The sequence below is a fragment of the Mugil cephalus genome, chromosome 1, assembly GCF_022458985.1.
Source record: "Mugil cephalus isolate CIBA_MC_2020 chromosome 1, CIBA_Mcephalus_1.1, whole genome shotgun sequence".
Classification (NCBI taxonomy): Eukaryota; Metazoa; Chordata; class Actinopteri; order Mugiliformes; family Mugilidae; genus Mugil; species Mugil cephalus.
In genome coordinates this window covers 17,393,413-17,410,173 of record NC_061770.1, presented here as the reverse complement: position 1 = coordinate 17,410,173, position 16,761 = coordinate 17,393,413, and the positions used below count along the sequence as shown (strand labels likewise).

Below are 16,761 nucleotides of genomic sequence, written 5' to 3'. Positions count from 1 at the left end.
TCATTAAAGATTATCTTTAGCAGGAGAAGACTTTAATGGCCCAGTCTCCTCATTAATAACAGTTGCTTGTTGTTTATTTGTTTACTGTTATCTGTTCGTAATTAAATGCGTAACCAAACCACCCTCCCTACTCTCCTAACAGGTTATTAACTTGCAGTGGTGCATCTCAATAAGCCTGTAAGTATTACGTTTACCTTTCTCCGCTGACGTCATCGCAGCGTCATCAATTAGACAGGTTAGGTGCTGTCCAGGGTGCTGAATCCTGAGACAGGTCTCTCGGTGGAGGGAAGCAGAGACAGGTGTGAGTTGTGGCGTGTCTGATCTCTCGGGGAATATGGACCCGTAACAAGAGAAGACAGAGAGTTTTTTAAAGAAGAGTTTAGTGTGAGTTTTAGGAGCTACCATGGACCTGCTACCAGCCCAGGAGGCCGCTAAAATCTACCACACCAACTATGTGAGGAACTCCCGAGCCATCGGCGTCATGTGGGCCGTGTTCACCATCTGCTTCGTCATCATTACCGTGGTGGTCTTCATCCAGCCCTACTGGATCGGGGACAGCGTCAACACCCCGCAGGCCGGCTACTTCGGCCTCTTCCACTACTGCATCGGCAACGCGCTGACCTCGGAGCTCACGTGCAAGGGCAGCGTGCTGGACTTCGCCTCCATCCCGTCCCCAGCCTTCAGGACCGCCATGTTCTTCGTCGGGACGTCCATGCTGCTGGTGGTGGGCACCATGGTCTGCTTCAGCTTGTTCTTCTTCTGCAACGCCGGGAACGTCTACAAGATCTGTGCGTGGATGCAGCTGGCCTCTGGTGAGGGACACTTTGCTCCACTATCAAAAAAATCACTTGTATATTCAGTGTTTTGTTTTTGTTTTTAGACTAGTTATAACTAGACATCGAGTATTTTCTATCGTGAAGTTAAAGAAAATCAAAAAGTTTATTTCTGTGCTTCATCTACAGCTAAACTACCTAATGAAGTCACCTGCTAATAAAACATCCTTTTGTTGAAGGTTAATAAACAAATCTTTTCCCTGATATTTATAGGTATAAAAGTTCGGTTATGCATAAAAAATACAAAAATGAAGAAAAAAAATCGGTTTTATTTAAAATGTTATAGTCAAGCACTGAAAGTTATCCTGCTAAATAATAATAATAATTAATTAATTAATTAAATAATGAAATAAAATAAAAACGAGTCTATAACTGACATTATATTCTGCTCCTATTATTAAGGCTGGAAATCAACTTGAAATTAGTAGATATTTTCCTTAAATTTAAATAAAGTCTGAACTTAAATAAGTTTATTTCTTTGCTTGACTCTCTATATCAACGTTTTTTTTTTTTTTTTTTACAGGTTCATGATGTACTGTCAACTCCTCAACATTTATAGTTCAGGTTGTTACTGATCGATGTATATGATATGTACTTTCAGTAAGATATTAGTTAGGGTTAAAATGTTATCGAGGTAACAAGTCATACTTTTATTCTCTTCTTCTGTGTCCATAATCTTATAATTACTTTAATTTCATTGGCTGTTTATCCACATTTCATGCGGTCTCTAAAGTATGTGTCCCGTCCAACAGTATCTTTCAGATCTTCCCTCACTACCCAGGCACCAAAACTCAAAACGTAGGTCTCCTATAGGTCGGGTGTGTGACAATAAACTTGTCTTGAGCTGCCCTAACACCTCTCTGGTTTCAGGCGTGAGGTGTGTTTGTACTGGACGTGTTGTTCTTGGCCATAGAAGCCAGAAGGAGATCAGGTTTCAGGCCAGACTCTGACACCTCTGACGGCGGATTGGTTACATGTAACAAGATCAGGTGTCGCTGTGCTGTTAGCTGCTCCAAACCTGCACCTGAATCATGTCGGGGCCAAGGAAACCAGTCATGACAAAATCCTGGTATAACTAGGCACTTTTTTTTATCGACATTAGATTTTATCGTGAATAACCCTGAGGAAACTTTACCAGATGAAGTGTATTTAACATTCAAAAACTTTTACAACAATTCATCATGCAAACAGCCCCTCTGAGGGTCCTCTGCCAGACTGCGCCATGAACAAATTAAACCTCTGGAACTTTATGGAGGCTCAGAACCTGATTCATTGTTATTTATTAAAGTAAGCACACACAAGAGGTAAATACTGCAAGTCTCTGACAATTACTTTCTGTTCCTCCCCCGCAGCCGTGCTGATGGTGATGGGCTGCATGATCTACCCGGACGGATGGGACTCTCCCGAGGTGAAGAGGATGTGTGGCCAGAGAACGGACAAGTACAGCCTGGGAAACTGCACGGTGCGCTGGGCCTACATCCTGGCCATCATCAGCATCCTGGACGCCCTCCTCCTGGCATTTCTGTCCTTCACCCTCGGCAACCGGCAGGACAAGTTGCTGCCAGATGAATTTGAGGTGGAGGGAACAGGTGAGGGTGTTCTTTCATGTGATTACAAGTCACATTAGAGGTTTAAGACGTAGAGAAACCTTTTAAATTTTTAAGCTTTATTTTTAACATTGGATACTAGGTAGTTTTTTGTCTTGTTTTTTATCTCCCATAAGGCTACAGCATTACACATTATTTTGCATTGAAATGTTGGCCCAGAGGCTACAGCTAAACTACCTCATGAAGTCACCTGCTAATAAAACATCCTTTTGTTGAAGGTTAATAAACAAATCTTTTTCCTAATATTTGTAGGAACTTAATTACTTCTACACAACTGAGACCTAATGTCTGAAGTCCACCAAATAAACCGTTTTTTTTTTCTTCTTCATAGAAAACAAGTGATGAACGCATGGACCTTCAGGAGCACACGCAGTAATATCGTTTGGATAATTAACTTTGGATCTCTTTACTCCTTCACAACCAGCCTCAAGAGTTTTTTGTTTTTTTTCTGTATTTCACATCACCCAATAAACAAGCTCGACACACTGTGTACGTCCTGTTTGAAGATCCATTTTATTGTACGGTGTTGTTGCACATCTTTGTAAATTGAACAGCTCACACAAAGTCTATGCTCTCGACGTGAATTTTTTTTACTTTTTCCCCCTAAGGTCTCAACGGATAACGTAGGTTACTTTGATATGACGGGGTCGGGACACCATGACAGAACACCAGATCTCGCCAACTCTGCGGCAAAATCCAGTGACATTATTGAACAGTCAAACACATCCTCCATACACTTTATTAAAACACAGCTACCCAGCTAAATTCTTTTAGCTAAGATATAAGATTTGTTAAAAACTGTACATAACTGTAATATACATAAAGGCAAACTCTTTGGTACAGATATATACAGTTTGTTTTCACTTTTTTCCTTTAAACCGGGCTTCTTAACATTTCATCCTGTTGAAGTCTTAAAAACGCTGTATACCTGAATTTGTGATAGACGGTAGTATGAGAATACCAGCCTCCCATGAGAATGAAAGATCTCCTTTATTATAGTTGACTAACCACTAAATACCAGGTGACGAAGACTCTGTTATAGCTAAATATGACCTATTTATGAGACAGCGGATATCTCAGTAAGAAACTAGAGAGCCTGTCTGGAAAAAACGCTATGAACGTTACCACGGTCAGTGTAAATGTCAGCCCAGTGTGCAACTTTCTACACCTACTTTACAAATACAAAATGTATACCTTACATATATGATATAAGATAAAATAAGTCATATTTAAAAAAACAAAACAAAAAAAAAAAAACAGCACTAATGAAAATGTACGAGGAAAAAAAAAACTGACAGCGAGTCCTTTTTAAGGGGACGAAAATGACCAATAAAGGCTACATATCCTTGATTTGTTTGGGTTTTAGTGCAGGAGTGTAACAAATAAGGATGAGTCACTAGCAGTACAATAACAAGGGTCGCTTAGTTGGGTGGATGAACAGAGCACAGCAGCTGGAGCCGAAACGTAACCACAAAGTAATAAAAATCCACTGGATTCCAGGCGTCATCACACCGAAAGAAGAACCAACAAATACAAAGCAAACGGACACGGAAGCATCAGCTCAATAACAAGAACGGAAGAAAATCCAAAACGAAACAAAAAGAGAAATAAATATTCATCGTCTGATATGCCCAAACTGGAAAGTGATCTGTTGCAGTCTCTGGAGAAAAGTGGGGGAGAGGGAGGGGGAGGAACAACGGAGGGAGGCGTCCACTAGAGGGCGAGCCAGGGGTGGCGCAGGCACTCTGCAGCCGTGGCTCTTTTCTCGGGGATCAGCTCCAGCATGGGAATCAGGAAGTCGGCGAAGCACTCGGCTTCTTCGCGGGGCCACTCGTACTTGTCGATCAGCACCTCCAGAAGGCCCCACGGCTTCAGCTTGGTGATGTGTTTCAAATCACCTGCAGGCGGACAGAGTAGTGTGAGAACCGTGCAGCCACAGAACAAGTTACCATATTTAAACTCACAAAGGGGTCTGCGAGAGAATATAATATGATATAGATGTATATATGCATATAACATAATAAATAAATAATATAACACACATTTAATATTTGAATCTGAAGATTTACACCCAAGTCATTGCACATCCAAAAACAAAGGCAACTTGACTTGTTTTCTTGAAGACGTTTCACTAGTCTTCCATGTTTTCAGGTCAAAATGACTGACGGGGAGTTAATTTATTTGGAACATCTGTGTTGCACACCTGTAACTCCCATGACTAGCGGCTGCTAACAACCCAACACTCACCTGTAATTAGAGGAAGTTGCTCAGAATAACCTTCTTTCCACCCAAACAGTGGTACTGGTATGTGGTTGTTAACAGACCCCAGTCATGTCACTTTCAAGTGTGCACAACAATAAAAGTCCCCACTAGTCATTGACAAGTCCAGATGCTTTTGATTTACTAAACTGTAACATTTTAACTTGCAAAATGCTTTCAAATAACTTCAACATCTCTAGCACTAGTACATGCTCCAAGATGTAGGCAGAAAACTTGCATTCCAATCCTGACGGGACGGACAATTTTTTATTTATTTATTTTTTTTACCTTTCTTGGTGAAAAAATCCTTGGAATATTTGCCGGTCATTATGAGTTTGCGTGGGACACTCCCCAGCAGCTCAATGATCAGTGCTATATGGTCTACACAGTGGACGGTCGCAGGAGGAGGAGACAAACAAGACAAACAACAGATTCATCAGACAGTGACCCAGTCACAGGCCCACTCTGGGTGCGTGGGTGGAGGGCTGAGGGGTCGGGCTGACGGCACAGACACACATGGGCCTGATTGTTGGAGAGGACGGCGAGCACAGACCAGCAGTCACAACGTAATCAAACGGGACCAACCAGACACTGCAGGAAAGGTTCTTGAGCTCCTCGTTCTAGATATTTTTTTATTCTTGTTAACACTTTTTTTTATGTGAACAGAATATGACTTTCAATAGTAGAGTTTTATAACGGTATTAAATATATCAAATGCGCTTAAAACTCATAGATCACAGAAGTTAAATAATTAGAAATTCAAAGTATTCTTCTTGTTTACACAGCTGTTAATTCGGGCTGAAGCTGTTTATACCACAGCCTTTTCATTGAGTAAACACAGAGGTCTTGGCATTTGCATCACCCACTCAGTGCAGCGAGGTGACATTATCAAGACTGCCATGGTTAATCTCTTATGGATGAGATGTCTTATGATCACCCGTGACTTACGTTAATTACCAGATTGTTGTAAACACTTGTTGCATGTGTCTAAGTCACTGCTTTCTCAGATGCACCTCTTTTCCACATTAGATCTGCAACGGGCATAAATATCGAATCAAGAACGCAGCCAAGTCCTCTGGTTACGACTAAGGCGGTGGCGTAAGAGTCCGTTCCAGTCGATCTTTAGGAGATCCACTGAAAACTGAATCAGTGTCTGATGGCACAGTTCAAAGCAACAGATGCTCATTGACACGTGCAGGCCAGCACACGCCAGCGACTTTCGTGTGTGTGCCGACAAGATCCTCCTCCTCCTCCCTTCGCCCTCCTGTCCACTTTCCCCAGAGCGAGCCACAGACAGAGGGGTGGCGTACCTCTCTTGGTGAAGTATTCCTGTGAGTATTTCCCACTCAGAGCATAGTGACGAGGGATTTTACCAAGTAACTCAATCATGAGAGCAAGATGGTCTGGAAATGAGGCACATCAGAGGAGAGGAGAGAGAGAGGAGAGAGGAGAGAGGAGAGAGGAGAGAGGAGAGAGGAGAGAGGAGAGAGGAGAGGAGGGAGAGAGGAGAGGGCAAAAGGGCAAACAGTCATGTACAACAAAGTATTAGAAACAAATGGATGATGATGATGATGATGATGATGATGATGATGGGACGACAGCCTAGTATGACAAGACGCACATGTATGGAGGGACTATTATTTGTGATTATCAACAGCTATTAAAAAAAAACACTTGAACACATGTAGGTCATTCACTTTCCCATATGAGAACAAACAATGAATGTTAGGCAGGACTGAAAATAAAACTCGAAGCACAGCCGGCCTTCAAAGCTAAACGCTGAAACGTGTACAGCAGATTGTGATAGCGGAGAGCCATGCAACAGGTGAAGAATGCAGGTAGAAGGTATGCAGTGAATGTATGAGTTCATGTGAGCAGCGCAGTCAATTTCAACACTGAAGGATGAGTCTCAACCTATACCCGACGTGCCGGAGCCGCAGCGCGCCGCTGCACTGATTTAGCCAAAGCGAAAGAAGAGCGAGGAAATGGGGAGAATGAGTGACGGTGAGGTGAAGAACCAGGAATGAGGAAGTGAAGAGATGGCCCCATTCTCCAGTGCAGCAATAAAGTGGTTTGATGTGTTAGGAAATAAACACAGGAACGATGGCATTACATTACTACTGAGACACAGTTTCTAAGCTGAAAACTTTTTCAAATCGCTGTAGCAGAGTACTCTATTCAACGTGTGCGAAAATCGTGCGATTCAACTTACTGTGCAAACCGCACAGTAATTTGAGCAGAGGTCTGAACTTTCCATGCATGCAGCAACAACTGTTATTAGATATGTGGTATTTTGAATAATTCATGATGATAATAAACCACAGATGAGAGCCAATTTAAGACCAATAACACAGTGAAGTATTTATAGACATTAAAACGGTTAACAGCTATCACCAACCCTACATGTCTCTCACCAGTGTAGCATACATTTAGCTCTGCTATTAAATCTTTAGAAAACATTATGTGCAGTTACAAGATAAATCTGACAGGAAGAGGAAGACCCAGCAATACCTTCATCCCTGGAATAATCTTCCCCAGAGTGTGGTTCAAATAAATAGTCCCCAGTGGCAAGCTCGAAGGCCTGCAGAGAAAATACAATCATCATAAACACGGAGAAGAACGCTGTATGAAGCCATCTGTCCACATTTTAATAACTACAATATAATGAAATAGTAGATCTCTCACCATGCAGGCCGTGCTCCATATATCTGCTGGTGTGCTGTATCCAGAACCAATAAGCACCTCTAACGACCGGTACTGTCGTGTCTGGATGTCTTCTGTAAAGTGCTTGTGCTGTGAAGGAAGCTAGAATCTTTAACAAAGCCTACAAACTATGTCCTCTTCCCAAGACACATTTTATTTCTGGAGAATAAAACACATGAGAATTATAACTCTACCCAAACTGCGTCTACAAATTTAATATTACATAAAAATGCCACGTGAAAAGCTGGAACTACTAAAGAGGTTCTATTTTGGATGTGTCCCCAGGTGCAAGGCTTCATCCCTAAGCAGGAAATCCCTCAGGTCATTAGCAGGCTACTCACCACCCAGCAGGCATTTCCCAAATCTGCAATCTTGACCTTGATCTTGTCCGCATTCAGTGGCTCAAGAGGGTTAATGAGCAGGGATCCTGCTGTTAGTTTGCCTGCATCACAGCGGAGAGAGAAACACAAATAGACGAGGGTGAAGTAATTAGAATTAGCTATTAATATTTCTGGGTTCACGTGGACCAAACCGCGTCGTGAAAAACCTCCTCCCGGTTGTTCTGATTTTGTCTGACTGACCGTTCCTCAGGCTTTCCTGGGCTCCATAGTGACCGTCGGGGTCGTCCTCTCCCTCTTCCTGCAAAATGCTTTGTTCCAGCTCCCCGTCCTCCAGCCCAGCAGGAAAGTGTCTGTCAGTGACTCCGCTGCCGTGCGCCCCCCTGTCTTCGCTCTCCGTGTCCGGCTTGCTGAAGTCAGTCGACTCCAGACCGTTGCACGCGGGGTGAACAGGGGACTCCTTGCGTTCCTCCTCCGGAGTGACGCATTTCTCTGTGGGCTCTGTGTTGCCGTTGTGCTGGTCTTCTTCCCTCCACTGGGACGTCGGCCTCTGCTCCACCTCCACGTGTCCATTACAGTTCACCTCTGACACCTCCTCTGGTCCCGCTCTCGTGACATCTGCATTCACACTGTACTCTGAAGGTGGGAGGGATTGCGTTACCATCTCGCAACTGTGACAGAACTTCAGTAGTAAAAGTTTAAAACGCACGTATTTCCTGTGATGCTACTTCTTACCCTCTGTCTCCTCATTTCCAAAGTCCTGAAAAGACACCTGTCTGAGAGGAGCACAGGCTCGTCCCTTTGGAGACTGTGGGTCCTCGTCTTCGTCATCCTCCTCTCGCGTCTCTGTCGTCTTCTCCATCTCCTCCAGGTCCATGATGCACTTTTCCAGCAGCTCCGCCTGACGCTTCTGCTTCTTTTTTAACTTCTTCTTCTTGTTCTTGGACATTTTTACTGTCTGTTGGAGAAGAAGGAAGTAAACGGATGCTCTCACCGACAGCTGCATATCTGTAAAGTGCTTTAATAGGTGGGATAATAAACGGTTTGTACCTGTTTTGGAGCAGGTGCCGTGCTGACTAAAAAAAAAAAAAAGAGAACACCAGATAATTACGAACTGTTATCAAACTGGGCTTATTAACGTGCGTATAAATGTGTGCGTCTGTCTCGTACTCGCTGAACCGGAGGGAGGAGGAGCTCCAGTCCTCTGCCACTCTGTTGCTTCAGCAGCAAGCTTCCGAACGTAAGGCTCGTCAACGCTCATCAGGATGTTCTCCGGCTTGATGTCTGTGTGGATGATCTGACATTTTGTGTGCAGGTAGTCCAGGCCTTGGAGAACCTAAAAACAAAAAAAAACAACGGAAGAGGATTACCTGATTGTAAAAATCTCTTTTTGTTTTGCTGCGAGCTTGTTTGAATTACTGATTATATGCTCAGTGATCACAATATGCTCTGCCCCGACTGGTTTCTGCTCATCACACAGCCTCCTACTATAAGGAAGCGAGTCTTCACTATGAGTCAGCAGCATTCAAAAGGCGCGACTACATGTCTCAAGTTACCTGTTTTATGATGCTCTTCACACAAGGCAGAGGCAGCCCTTGGTAGTTGGACTTTATTATCCATTTTAACAAGTGATGTCCGAGAACCTCAAACACCATGCAGACGTCTGCAGATCACAGCGGTTAAGATACAATGACGTGCAGGTGAAATCAAACCGAAAGGTAATTTTACCTATAGCAGGAGTAGTATTATCTATAGTGTGTAGAGGGCAGGCTGGAGGCGTGCAATCACTATGCTGTTGTTAGGGACTCTCGTATTACAGCCAGAGAAATCCCTGTGGCATTCAGGGGATCTGACTCAGCCAAAGTGCTCACATAGGTGGAGGTCAGGGTGGGACACGCACGGTGCCATTTATTACACCCGTCACCTGTTGTTTACTTTGTTACTGTCACACTAGCTAAATCCGACACCGAGGAGAAAGAGCGGCACTTTCCTTTACGACACACTCTTAATCAGTAACGAACCTTAGTCTTCCGAGAAGGAAATAAACAATTAAAATGTTATGTCATAAAAAAAAAAAAAAAACAGTAAGCGTTATTCGTATTTGGCTGTGAAGGATACGAGTTCCGTTGACACCAGAGATCTTGAAGTCATCTAGCAGCTGGACCACCATCTCGCGGTTGGGATCATCAGGGTCTGAGTTTCTTACCTGGAGACAACGAGAAGTAACAATAGTAACAAGAACAACAAGGATTTACACTTTCTAATGTTAGACTGGGCAAGAACTGGGCAAGAACACATTCCTTTATATGTAAAACTGCTTAACACACTAAAACATGACGAATATACGCCAGCTGTAATCACGCACTTTGTATGCAAGTGTCTACTGGCTTGCTGTGTGTTATCCATGTCATTATAAACAAAGAATATATTATAACGTCCCCCCTGATTTAACAGATTTCCAAATGAAATCTACCGAGCGCCACTCACAGATCTGAGGAGTTTGATCTCATCCACCGCTGTCTCAGTGTAGTGCTCTGCACTCTTCACCACCTTCATTGCAACGAACCTTTTCACCCTGCAACCACAGAGCAAGTGACGTTAACAGGAAGCACCGTACAAAGTCCAACCACAACAGTGTCAGAGCTTTTCTGCTACTGCTGCCAGCACCAGGCCTCAAAAACAAAGCAGCAAAGTTAGATGTGTAGTGAAGTTGTTCTCCTACTGGATGTCCCAGGCGAGCCACACGGTGGAGAAGTGTCCCCAGCCCAGTTTCCGGATCACATGGTATTTCCCGTTGTAAAGGTCTCCTACTTTCACGTGGTGGTAGCCACCTAGAAGAGAAGACAACGCACGTTCCTTGGGTTATCTGTCCAAGTAAAGGCAATATAAAGGTTTGATGCACACGCTGAAACAGATGAGAAACACACTGAGCAGAGCGGGACTCACCTTTACAGTAGTCGTTGGGGTCTTCCTGCTCCTCGTCATCGGAGCCGAGAATCTCCTCAGGTTCCTCGGGTTCCTGGGGAGATGCTTCCAGCTGCTGGGGCTGCTGTCGATTCCTGGGATTGGCCGGCTGTCTGATGGACAAGCACACCGACCATCACAGACTTCATTAGGAGCAGAGTAATTATTTCCTGTCTTCGGGGCCATTAGGCGAACCTTTCACAGCTCTTATTAATTACCGTTCGTTTCTAATCAAATATTAAATGCTCTCTCTCTCATTTCTATCTTCATTAGCAACAACCTGACCCCAGCCAATCACACTGCATACGTCTCCCATGTGTGTATTGTTTCAAGGCACTCTGTTTTGCTAATTGCTCTGGTTCAGAGCGTCTTTGCACCTCTTTAGGATGATATATCTTGAGCCTCCTCTTTCAATATTTCTAATGCTTCAGGGGAGCAAACACTTGCGCCAATACTGAACAAGTTTCTTGACAGTTAATATTAACCACATCCAAACTCTGCTTGATCCATTACAGGTAACTGTTCACAACACAAAGCAATAAAGCAGCAGCAGCTGGCATTATTCACACATGGTAGCTGCACGGGCCAGATAATAGATATTTAATCCTGTGACAGGTTATTAATTTAAATTATGTACTCAGGAAATTCCTCTGTGATGTAACTGCCGTTTGACCTCGGTATAAATCACCTTACTTATCCTGCCCTAACCAACTAAGCGGAAGAAACACTTTTAATTTAAATCAACTTTTAACAGCTGCTTAAATAAATAGGTAATAAAGGCCAATGCAGAACTTATCTAGAAAGTCAGAGTCTAAAGATATCCAGACGTTTTGTTTTACTGGTCTATAAATGTTTAAGTGTGTTCGAGACCATAAGGAAATGATGCAACCAAATAAACTCAGTTATCAACTTATAATTCAGACGGACCATGTCTTAAAGTGCTGCAGACGATTGGAAACTACACTTAAAAGCTTCCTCATTCATTCATTCATGCTGGAGATGAAAAGATTCTGTTCATATCCTGTTTCAACATTACAGTCGACATTTCACTTTCCAGAGATATCACACACACAAAATACATCAAACATTTAAGGAAATCTATGCTGTAGTTTGTGGATATAATGCACAGTGAGTCTGCTGTCAGCACACTTGGCACATGTAAGAAAAGACTGAAACGTCCACGAGTATTGAATAGAATTAAATATATTAAATCAGTGTGGGCAGACATTTGAAATTCTGTGTTTACTGGTGTTTTAATTACACCTGATGAAAGCTAGCGTGACCTCGGTTAAGTGCGCTTCCTGAAAATGTAGCACACATCCCTAAGGAATACCTGCTTTATAAGTGTAGCGATTATCCATCATTTGAGGTTTTACTGAATTAGTCATCCAAATCTTTAAATGTGAATGTAAATATAGCCGTTCTGACATTTCAAAGAGGAGCACCAACGCACCAACACATTTTTCAAAGCTACTGAGTAAGACAGCAAATGAATTCATCTTTACAGCTCTTTGAATCACAGAATATTCTTACTCTCCCACTTCTATGTGTGTGTGTGTGACATCATATGATCAGTGTTTGCCAATACTTCAGTTCCTAATATTAAGTGCCAAACACACACACACACACACACACACACACACACACACACACACACACACACACACACACACACACACACAGTGTGAACTAAGGCTGCTCATCTCTATGGGATCCAAAAAGAATTCCTAAAACTGGGGTGCAGCATGTCACAAGCAGGCTGCTGGTTTCCAAATAATCTGCAACCTACTTCTAAGTGCCTGCCATAGATATAAGAAGAAATGCAAACAAACAAATATGATTTAAATATTAATATAATACTTAACATAAACATAAGTATAGTAATCAAACTCAGTTATCATTTCTTTAAAAAAAAGAAAAGAAAAAAGCAATACGTATATTGAGAGGCTGCTCCTTTTTTTTCGCTTGTGCTGAGGAATTTGGTTGAAAATTTATGCTCCTATACTCAAGTCATTTATTTTTTTTATTTTTTACTGGGGACAAATTTTCCAACAAGCTGTAAAGTCTCTCACACTCAATAAAAGCACATACATGAAGTCAGAATTATCCTCCACCCTTATGTTAACTCAACTCAAACTCTGGAAGACTGATGTCGGCGGCACACGAAAGAAAAAGAAAGCGAAAGAAAAAAAGCCTTTAGTCATAATTTTTCTTTCTTTAAAGGTGAATAAAGCGAGTCGATGAGGAAATAAACCCTAAGTACACGTGGCTACTTTGCCTTCGTCAACATGATCACATCACGAATCAACTGCATGCTGATATGTTTTTAGGGCAGAAGTACAGACACAGCATTCTCACAGTCTTGCTTAAATTTATTTAGTATTTAGTTGTTTAACAACTAGAAGGACCAGCTATGTTAAAGGGCTCTTATTACAACACTTACTTTCAGAGAATCGTTTATTGCAAGCTTACAGTTCATATTTTATTTTTATTTTATTTCTCTTTACTATTGGCTGCAGGGACAACAATACATTCCACTGTGCATGGTATTGTGTATAACTGGGCATGTGACAAATAAAACCGTATCTCATCTTATCTTATCAATACTGGCCTTGCAAACATTTGCGAGAGCACTTCTGTCGAGTAGGCAGTATTTAATGTGGCCCAGCTGGAGGTTTGTGGTCACCAGTGGGGCCGGGATCCGGGTGTGTTCACACCTGCACTTTAAGCTGACCACTTGCGATCAGATTGCTCCAGAGGGGTGTTAATGCAAAGTCTAAAGAGAGCCTCTATCCTCAGTGAGCCCCGCTGCTCTCCTATCCATATAGCGCTCGCTATGTAAGGATGATGTTGGCGTGCAACGGTAGTGTTTGAAGTCCTAATTAGATTCACGGTATCACATGATTCGTACGCCTAATGGACATGTCAGTTCCAGCAGAGAACATACCAACACTGTAAGGAGGTGACTATTTGCAACGGCGGCGTTTTCAGTGAAACACCATGCTTCGGTGGGCTGATGTGGGCTTCTTCATTCTCTCGTTTTAAATATAGCTCGGGCTGTTATGTAACACTCCGGAGGATGCCACTGGTGCAGGCATGATTAGAAGATTGTTAGGTAGACCAAAACAATCAGGGCTGGAGATCTTTACTTGTGAGCATTGTTTTTAACCCCTGTAATGCGGATTTATGATCTCGATGCAATCATTCGTAACTACTTTAGTGGTAGGGCATGAAAGCATTCAGTTCGTTTATTTCAGGCACAGCATGCTGCACATTCTATACGGATAGCTTACAACTTAAGTCTTGATAAAAAAAGGTGCCCAGAGCTTTTCGGATAATGACACCGTCCTTATTTAAACGCCACACTTTCCATCCAGCGTGCTTTTATCTAATATCTAGTCAGTCTTTCACTTCATTATCTGTCGATCATCACGCACAGGCATGGAGACAAAGAGTCGAGGAGTCTCACGTAAATGTCTGCAGTGACAGCACATGTGTGAAACTACAACAAACAACCAGCTTCAACCGAGAGCAGCTGAGAGAAAAAAAAAAAAAGCATGCTGGTATGAGGGTGAAGAGACTAAGAGGCAGAAAATGGAGTAAACACTCACTTCTTGCTGGTCTTCTTTGCTTTCCCCCTCTTCTTCCTTGCCTGGAGCGCAAGAACTGAAAAAGAAACCAGTAATGAATTCTTTTTGGTTTTTTTTCCTCCGCCTTTATCTGGTTACTATTTGATCTCCACATGACAGTGGAAAATAAAAACAACAAAAAAAAAAAAAAAAAAAAGAGACCGTCTGTGGGAAAATAAACAACCACCTCAGCTGATAAATCGGGTCGCTGTCTGTGGTATTTTGTCACGTTTGCAATCACAGGCATCTTGGTCGGAGCTACAGTTCACCTGTGGTCTGATGCTCTAACCCACTTTATGTTTAGTTATTTATCTGTATTTTGCGTCACCTAATGCATCACCTGCCCACTTCCTCTAATGTAAATCATGTTAAAGTTCCTGTTTATAGTCTACTTAGATTTAACGCATAAATCCATATGGATAATATGCCCACACCACCTCAATTGTGTATATCTTGCGCAGTCGCCTGTATATATGGTCTCACCTGTACATGGGCTTTCATGTGTAAATATTGTCCATATGCTATAAAAACAACATGTACCGTACCGCTTATATACCACACTATTCATGCAACATGCACTTACTCCTTTTTGCACTTCTGGTTAAACGCTTAACTGCATTTTGTTGCTTTGTACCTGTACATGTGTGATGACAATAAAGTTGAATCTAATCTAAACCGCTCCTGCAAAAAACACCCCCGTGCATTGTCACACACTTGTGTTCGCTAACTGGTCAACCGGCCACGACAATGCCGGGTCACTGGCTGCTGTCGCTGATTCAGGTTTGTGTTTGAAATGGAAGCAGCTAGAAAGCTGAACGTATCGAGCTAATCCTGACATGTCCCAGTGAAGCTAACGCTAACGTCTGGAGGAGCTAACGCAGCTCGCTCCGGCTCACTGCGTTCAATTAAACCCCGAACCTGAATGGACGCGGCTCGGATAAAATTTACACAGGTGACCCACGGACGACAACAACTACGGCTACGGTGTCGACGCGCAGACGGGCTCGCATCGCTCGTACAGTGTGCAGCATAAAGATTTACCTTTCCTCTCCATGTCGGAGCTTAGCCGTTAGCCACACGACCAGTGAGCGAATGCACCACGCATGCGCAGTGGCTGGTTTTGCTCAAGGGGAGCTTCCCCAGTGACGTCTGCACCTGAGCGTCTCACCATTTTTATGGGCTTTAATTCAAAAAGCTGCAAGCGGCTGAGACGGTTTATTGCCTTATAAATAAATATTTAACTCATTCTTTAACGGTATATTCCCTTTTATTGCACGAGAGATGCTACACTGCCACTTGCACATGCAGCTTAGGTTCATCAGTCAGATGAAATGTGGTTAAATGGTTTGTGACGGAGCAGCCACAAGATTGTGACCACTGGAAAACTAAATAACATTGGCCATATTGTGAGAATTCAGTGTTCTGCTGGGAAACTTTTGAACCTGGCATTTATGCGGACCTCACTTAGACATGTGCCACCCGCCTAGACCAGACCAGGCACCTCCACCCCATAGCAATGACACTCCATCCACAGCGGGATGCAGCCTGACACAGACGCACACAAAAACAGTTTAGGAACAACTCAAAAACAAAACAAAACAACAAAAAAAAAAAACAGCACAAGGTGTTGAACTGGCCTCCAAATTCTCTAGATCCTAAACTAAGCATGTATCTGTTATATGCATCGGAACAAGCCTGACCCCCACTAGCAACATTTTGTTGCCGATCGCCCTCAGAAGACCTATGTCCATTCTCTGATGAATCAGCTGTTGTGGAAGCACAAGGAAGACCTACACTATATTTGGACTGTGGTCATAATGTTATGCCTGATGGGCGTACATTACAGCTGAATGTGAAGTACTTTAAGGAGATAATATATGGTGATGACCATCGCACCAAGCGTCACACCAGGGCCAGCCAGTTATTTTTAGCTCTGGCCGGGTCAAATTAAAGGGTCTATATTAGACTCCTGGATTCTTTAGGTCGACATAAATAATTTAGGCATAAGTCACCCAACCCTATGAGCCATATGAGGATATCCTGATGCACATGTTGCAGTTCAAGAGTGATGTGTGCAGATACAAGACTGAAGAATAATGATGATTTAATTGAAGTTAGCTATACGCTGTGAAATTTCAGGTCAATGTACATTAAATGTTTTGTTCATTTATGAGCCTTACTAAAAAAGATGTTCCTCATATTCCTGTAAAAAAGGTTTTTAACTGACGTTAACGATCTTACCACAAAAGCCTGGAGTGTCACAGAACTGTGAAACAAACAGGAAGTCAAATATGAAACTTGATGTTCCTTCTTTTACAGGGGGTCGAAAGGTAAAAAACAACGTCTTGGTATTTCTTGTCGTACCAAGCAGAACATTTCACAATTAAGATACTGTAAACATTGTTCCTTAACTCCATTTTATATAGAT

At 42.6% G+C, this 16,761-nt stretch overlaps 2 protein-coding genes across 4 annotated transcripts; one reads left to right on the top strand and one right to left on the bottom strand.

Annotated features, from left to right (window-relative positions):
- Window positions 1-222: 222 nt before the first annotated feature.
- lhfpl5b (LHFPL tetraspan subfamily member 5b) lies at window positions 223-3,466 on the top strand. 2 transcript variants are annotated; one of them, XM_047594842.1, is made up of 3 exons: window positions 227-812; window positions 2,186-2,422; window positions 2,772-3,466. In XM_047594842.1, the coding sequence occupies exons 1-3, from the start codon at window positions 404-406 to the stop codon at window positions 2,780-2,782; spliced, it is 657 nt and encodes a 218-aa protein (XP_047450798.1). In that variant the 5' UTR covers window positions 227-403; the 3' UTR covers window positions 2,783-3,466. The 2 variants fall into 2 exon arrangements, with proteins under 2 accessions (XP_047450789.1, XP_047450798.1); XM_047594833.1 differs by having other exon boundaries at window positions 223-812; window positions 2,186-3,466.
- Window positions 2,935-15,485, bottom strand: srpk1a (SRSF protein kinase 1a). 2 transcript variants are annotated; one of them, XM_047594822.1, is made up of 16 exons: window positions 15,375-15,485; window positions 14,316-14,370; window positions 10,687-10,817; window positions 10,463-10,571; window positions 10,228-10,315; window positions 9,859-9,946; window positions 9,297-9,403; window positions 8,911-9,076; window positions 8,791-8,816; window positions 8,476-8,698; window positions 7,984-8,376; window positions 7,744-7,844; window positions 7,385-7,492; window positions 7,211-7,280; window positions 4,988-5,080; window positions 2,935-4,338 (listed from the first exon to the last, which is right to left on the bottom strand). In XM_047594822.1, the coding sequence occupies exons 1-16, from the start codon at window positions 15,385-15,387 to the stop codon at window positions 4,154-4,156; spliced, it is 1,956 nt and encodes a 651-aa protein (XP_047450778.1). In that variant the 5' UTR covers window positions 15,388-15,485; the 3' UTR covers window positions 2,935-4,153. The 2 variants fall into 2 exon arrangements, with proteins under 2 accessions (XP_047450778.1, XP_047450773.1); XM_047594817.1 differs by lacking the exon at window positions 4,988-5,080 and adding an exon at window positions 6,010-6,102 and having other exon boundaries at window positions 15,375-15,484.
- Between the last annotated feature and the right edge of the window lie 1,276 nt (window positions 15,486-16,761).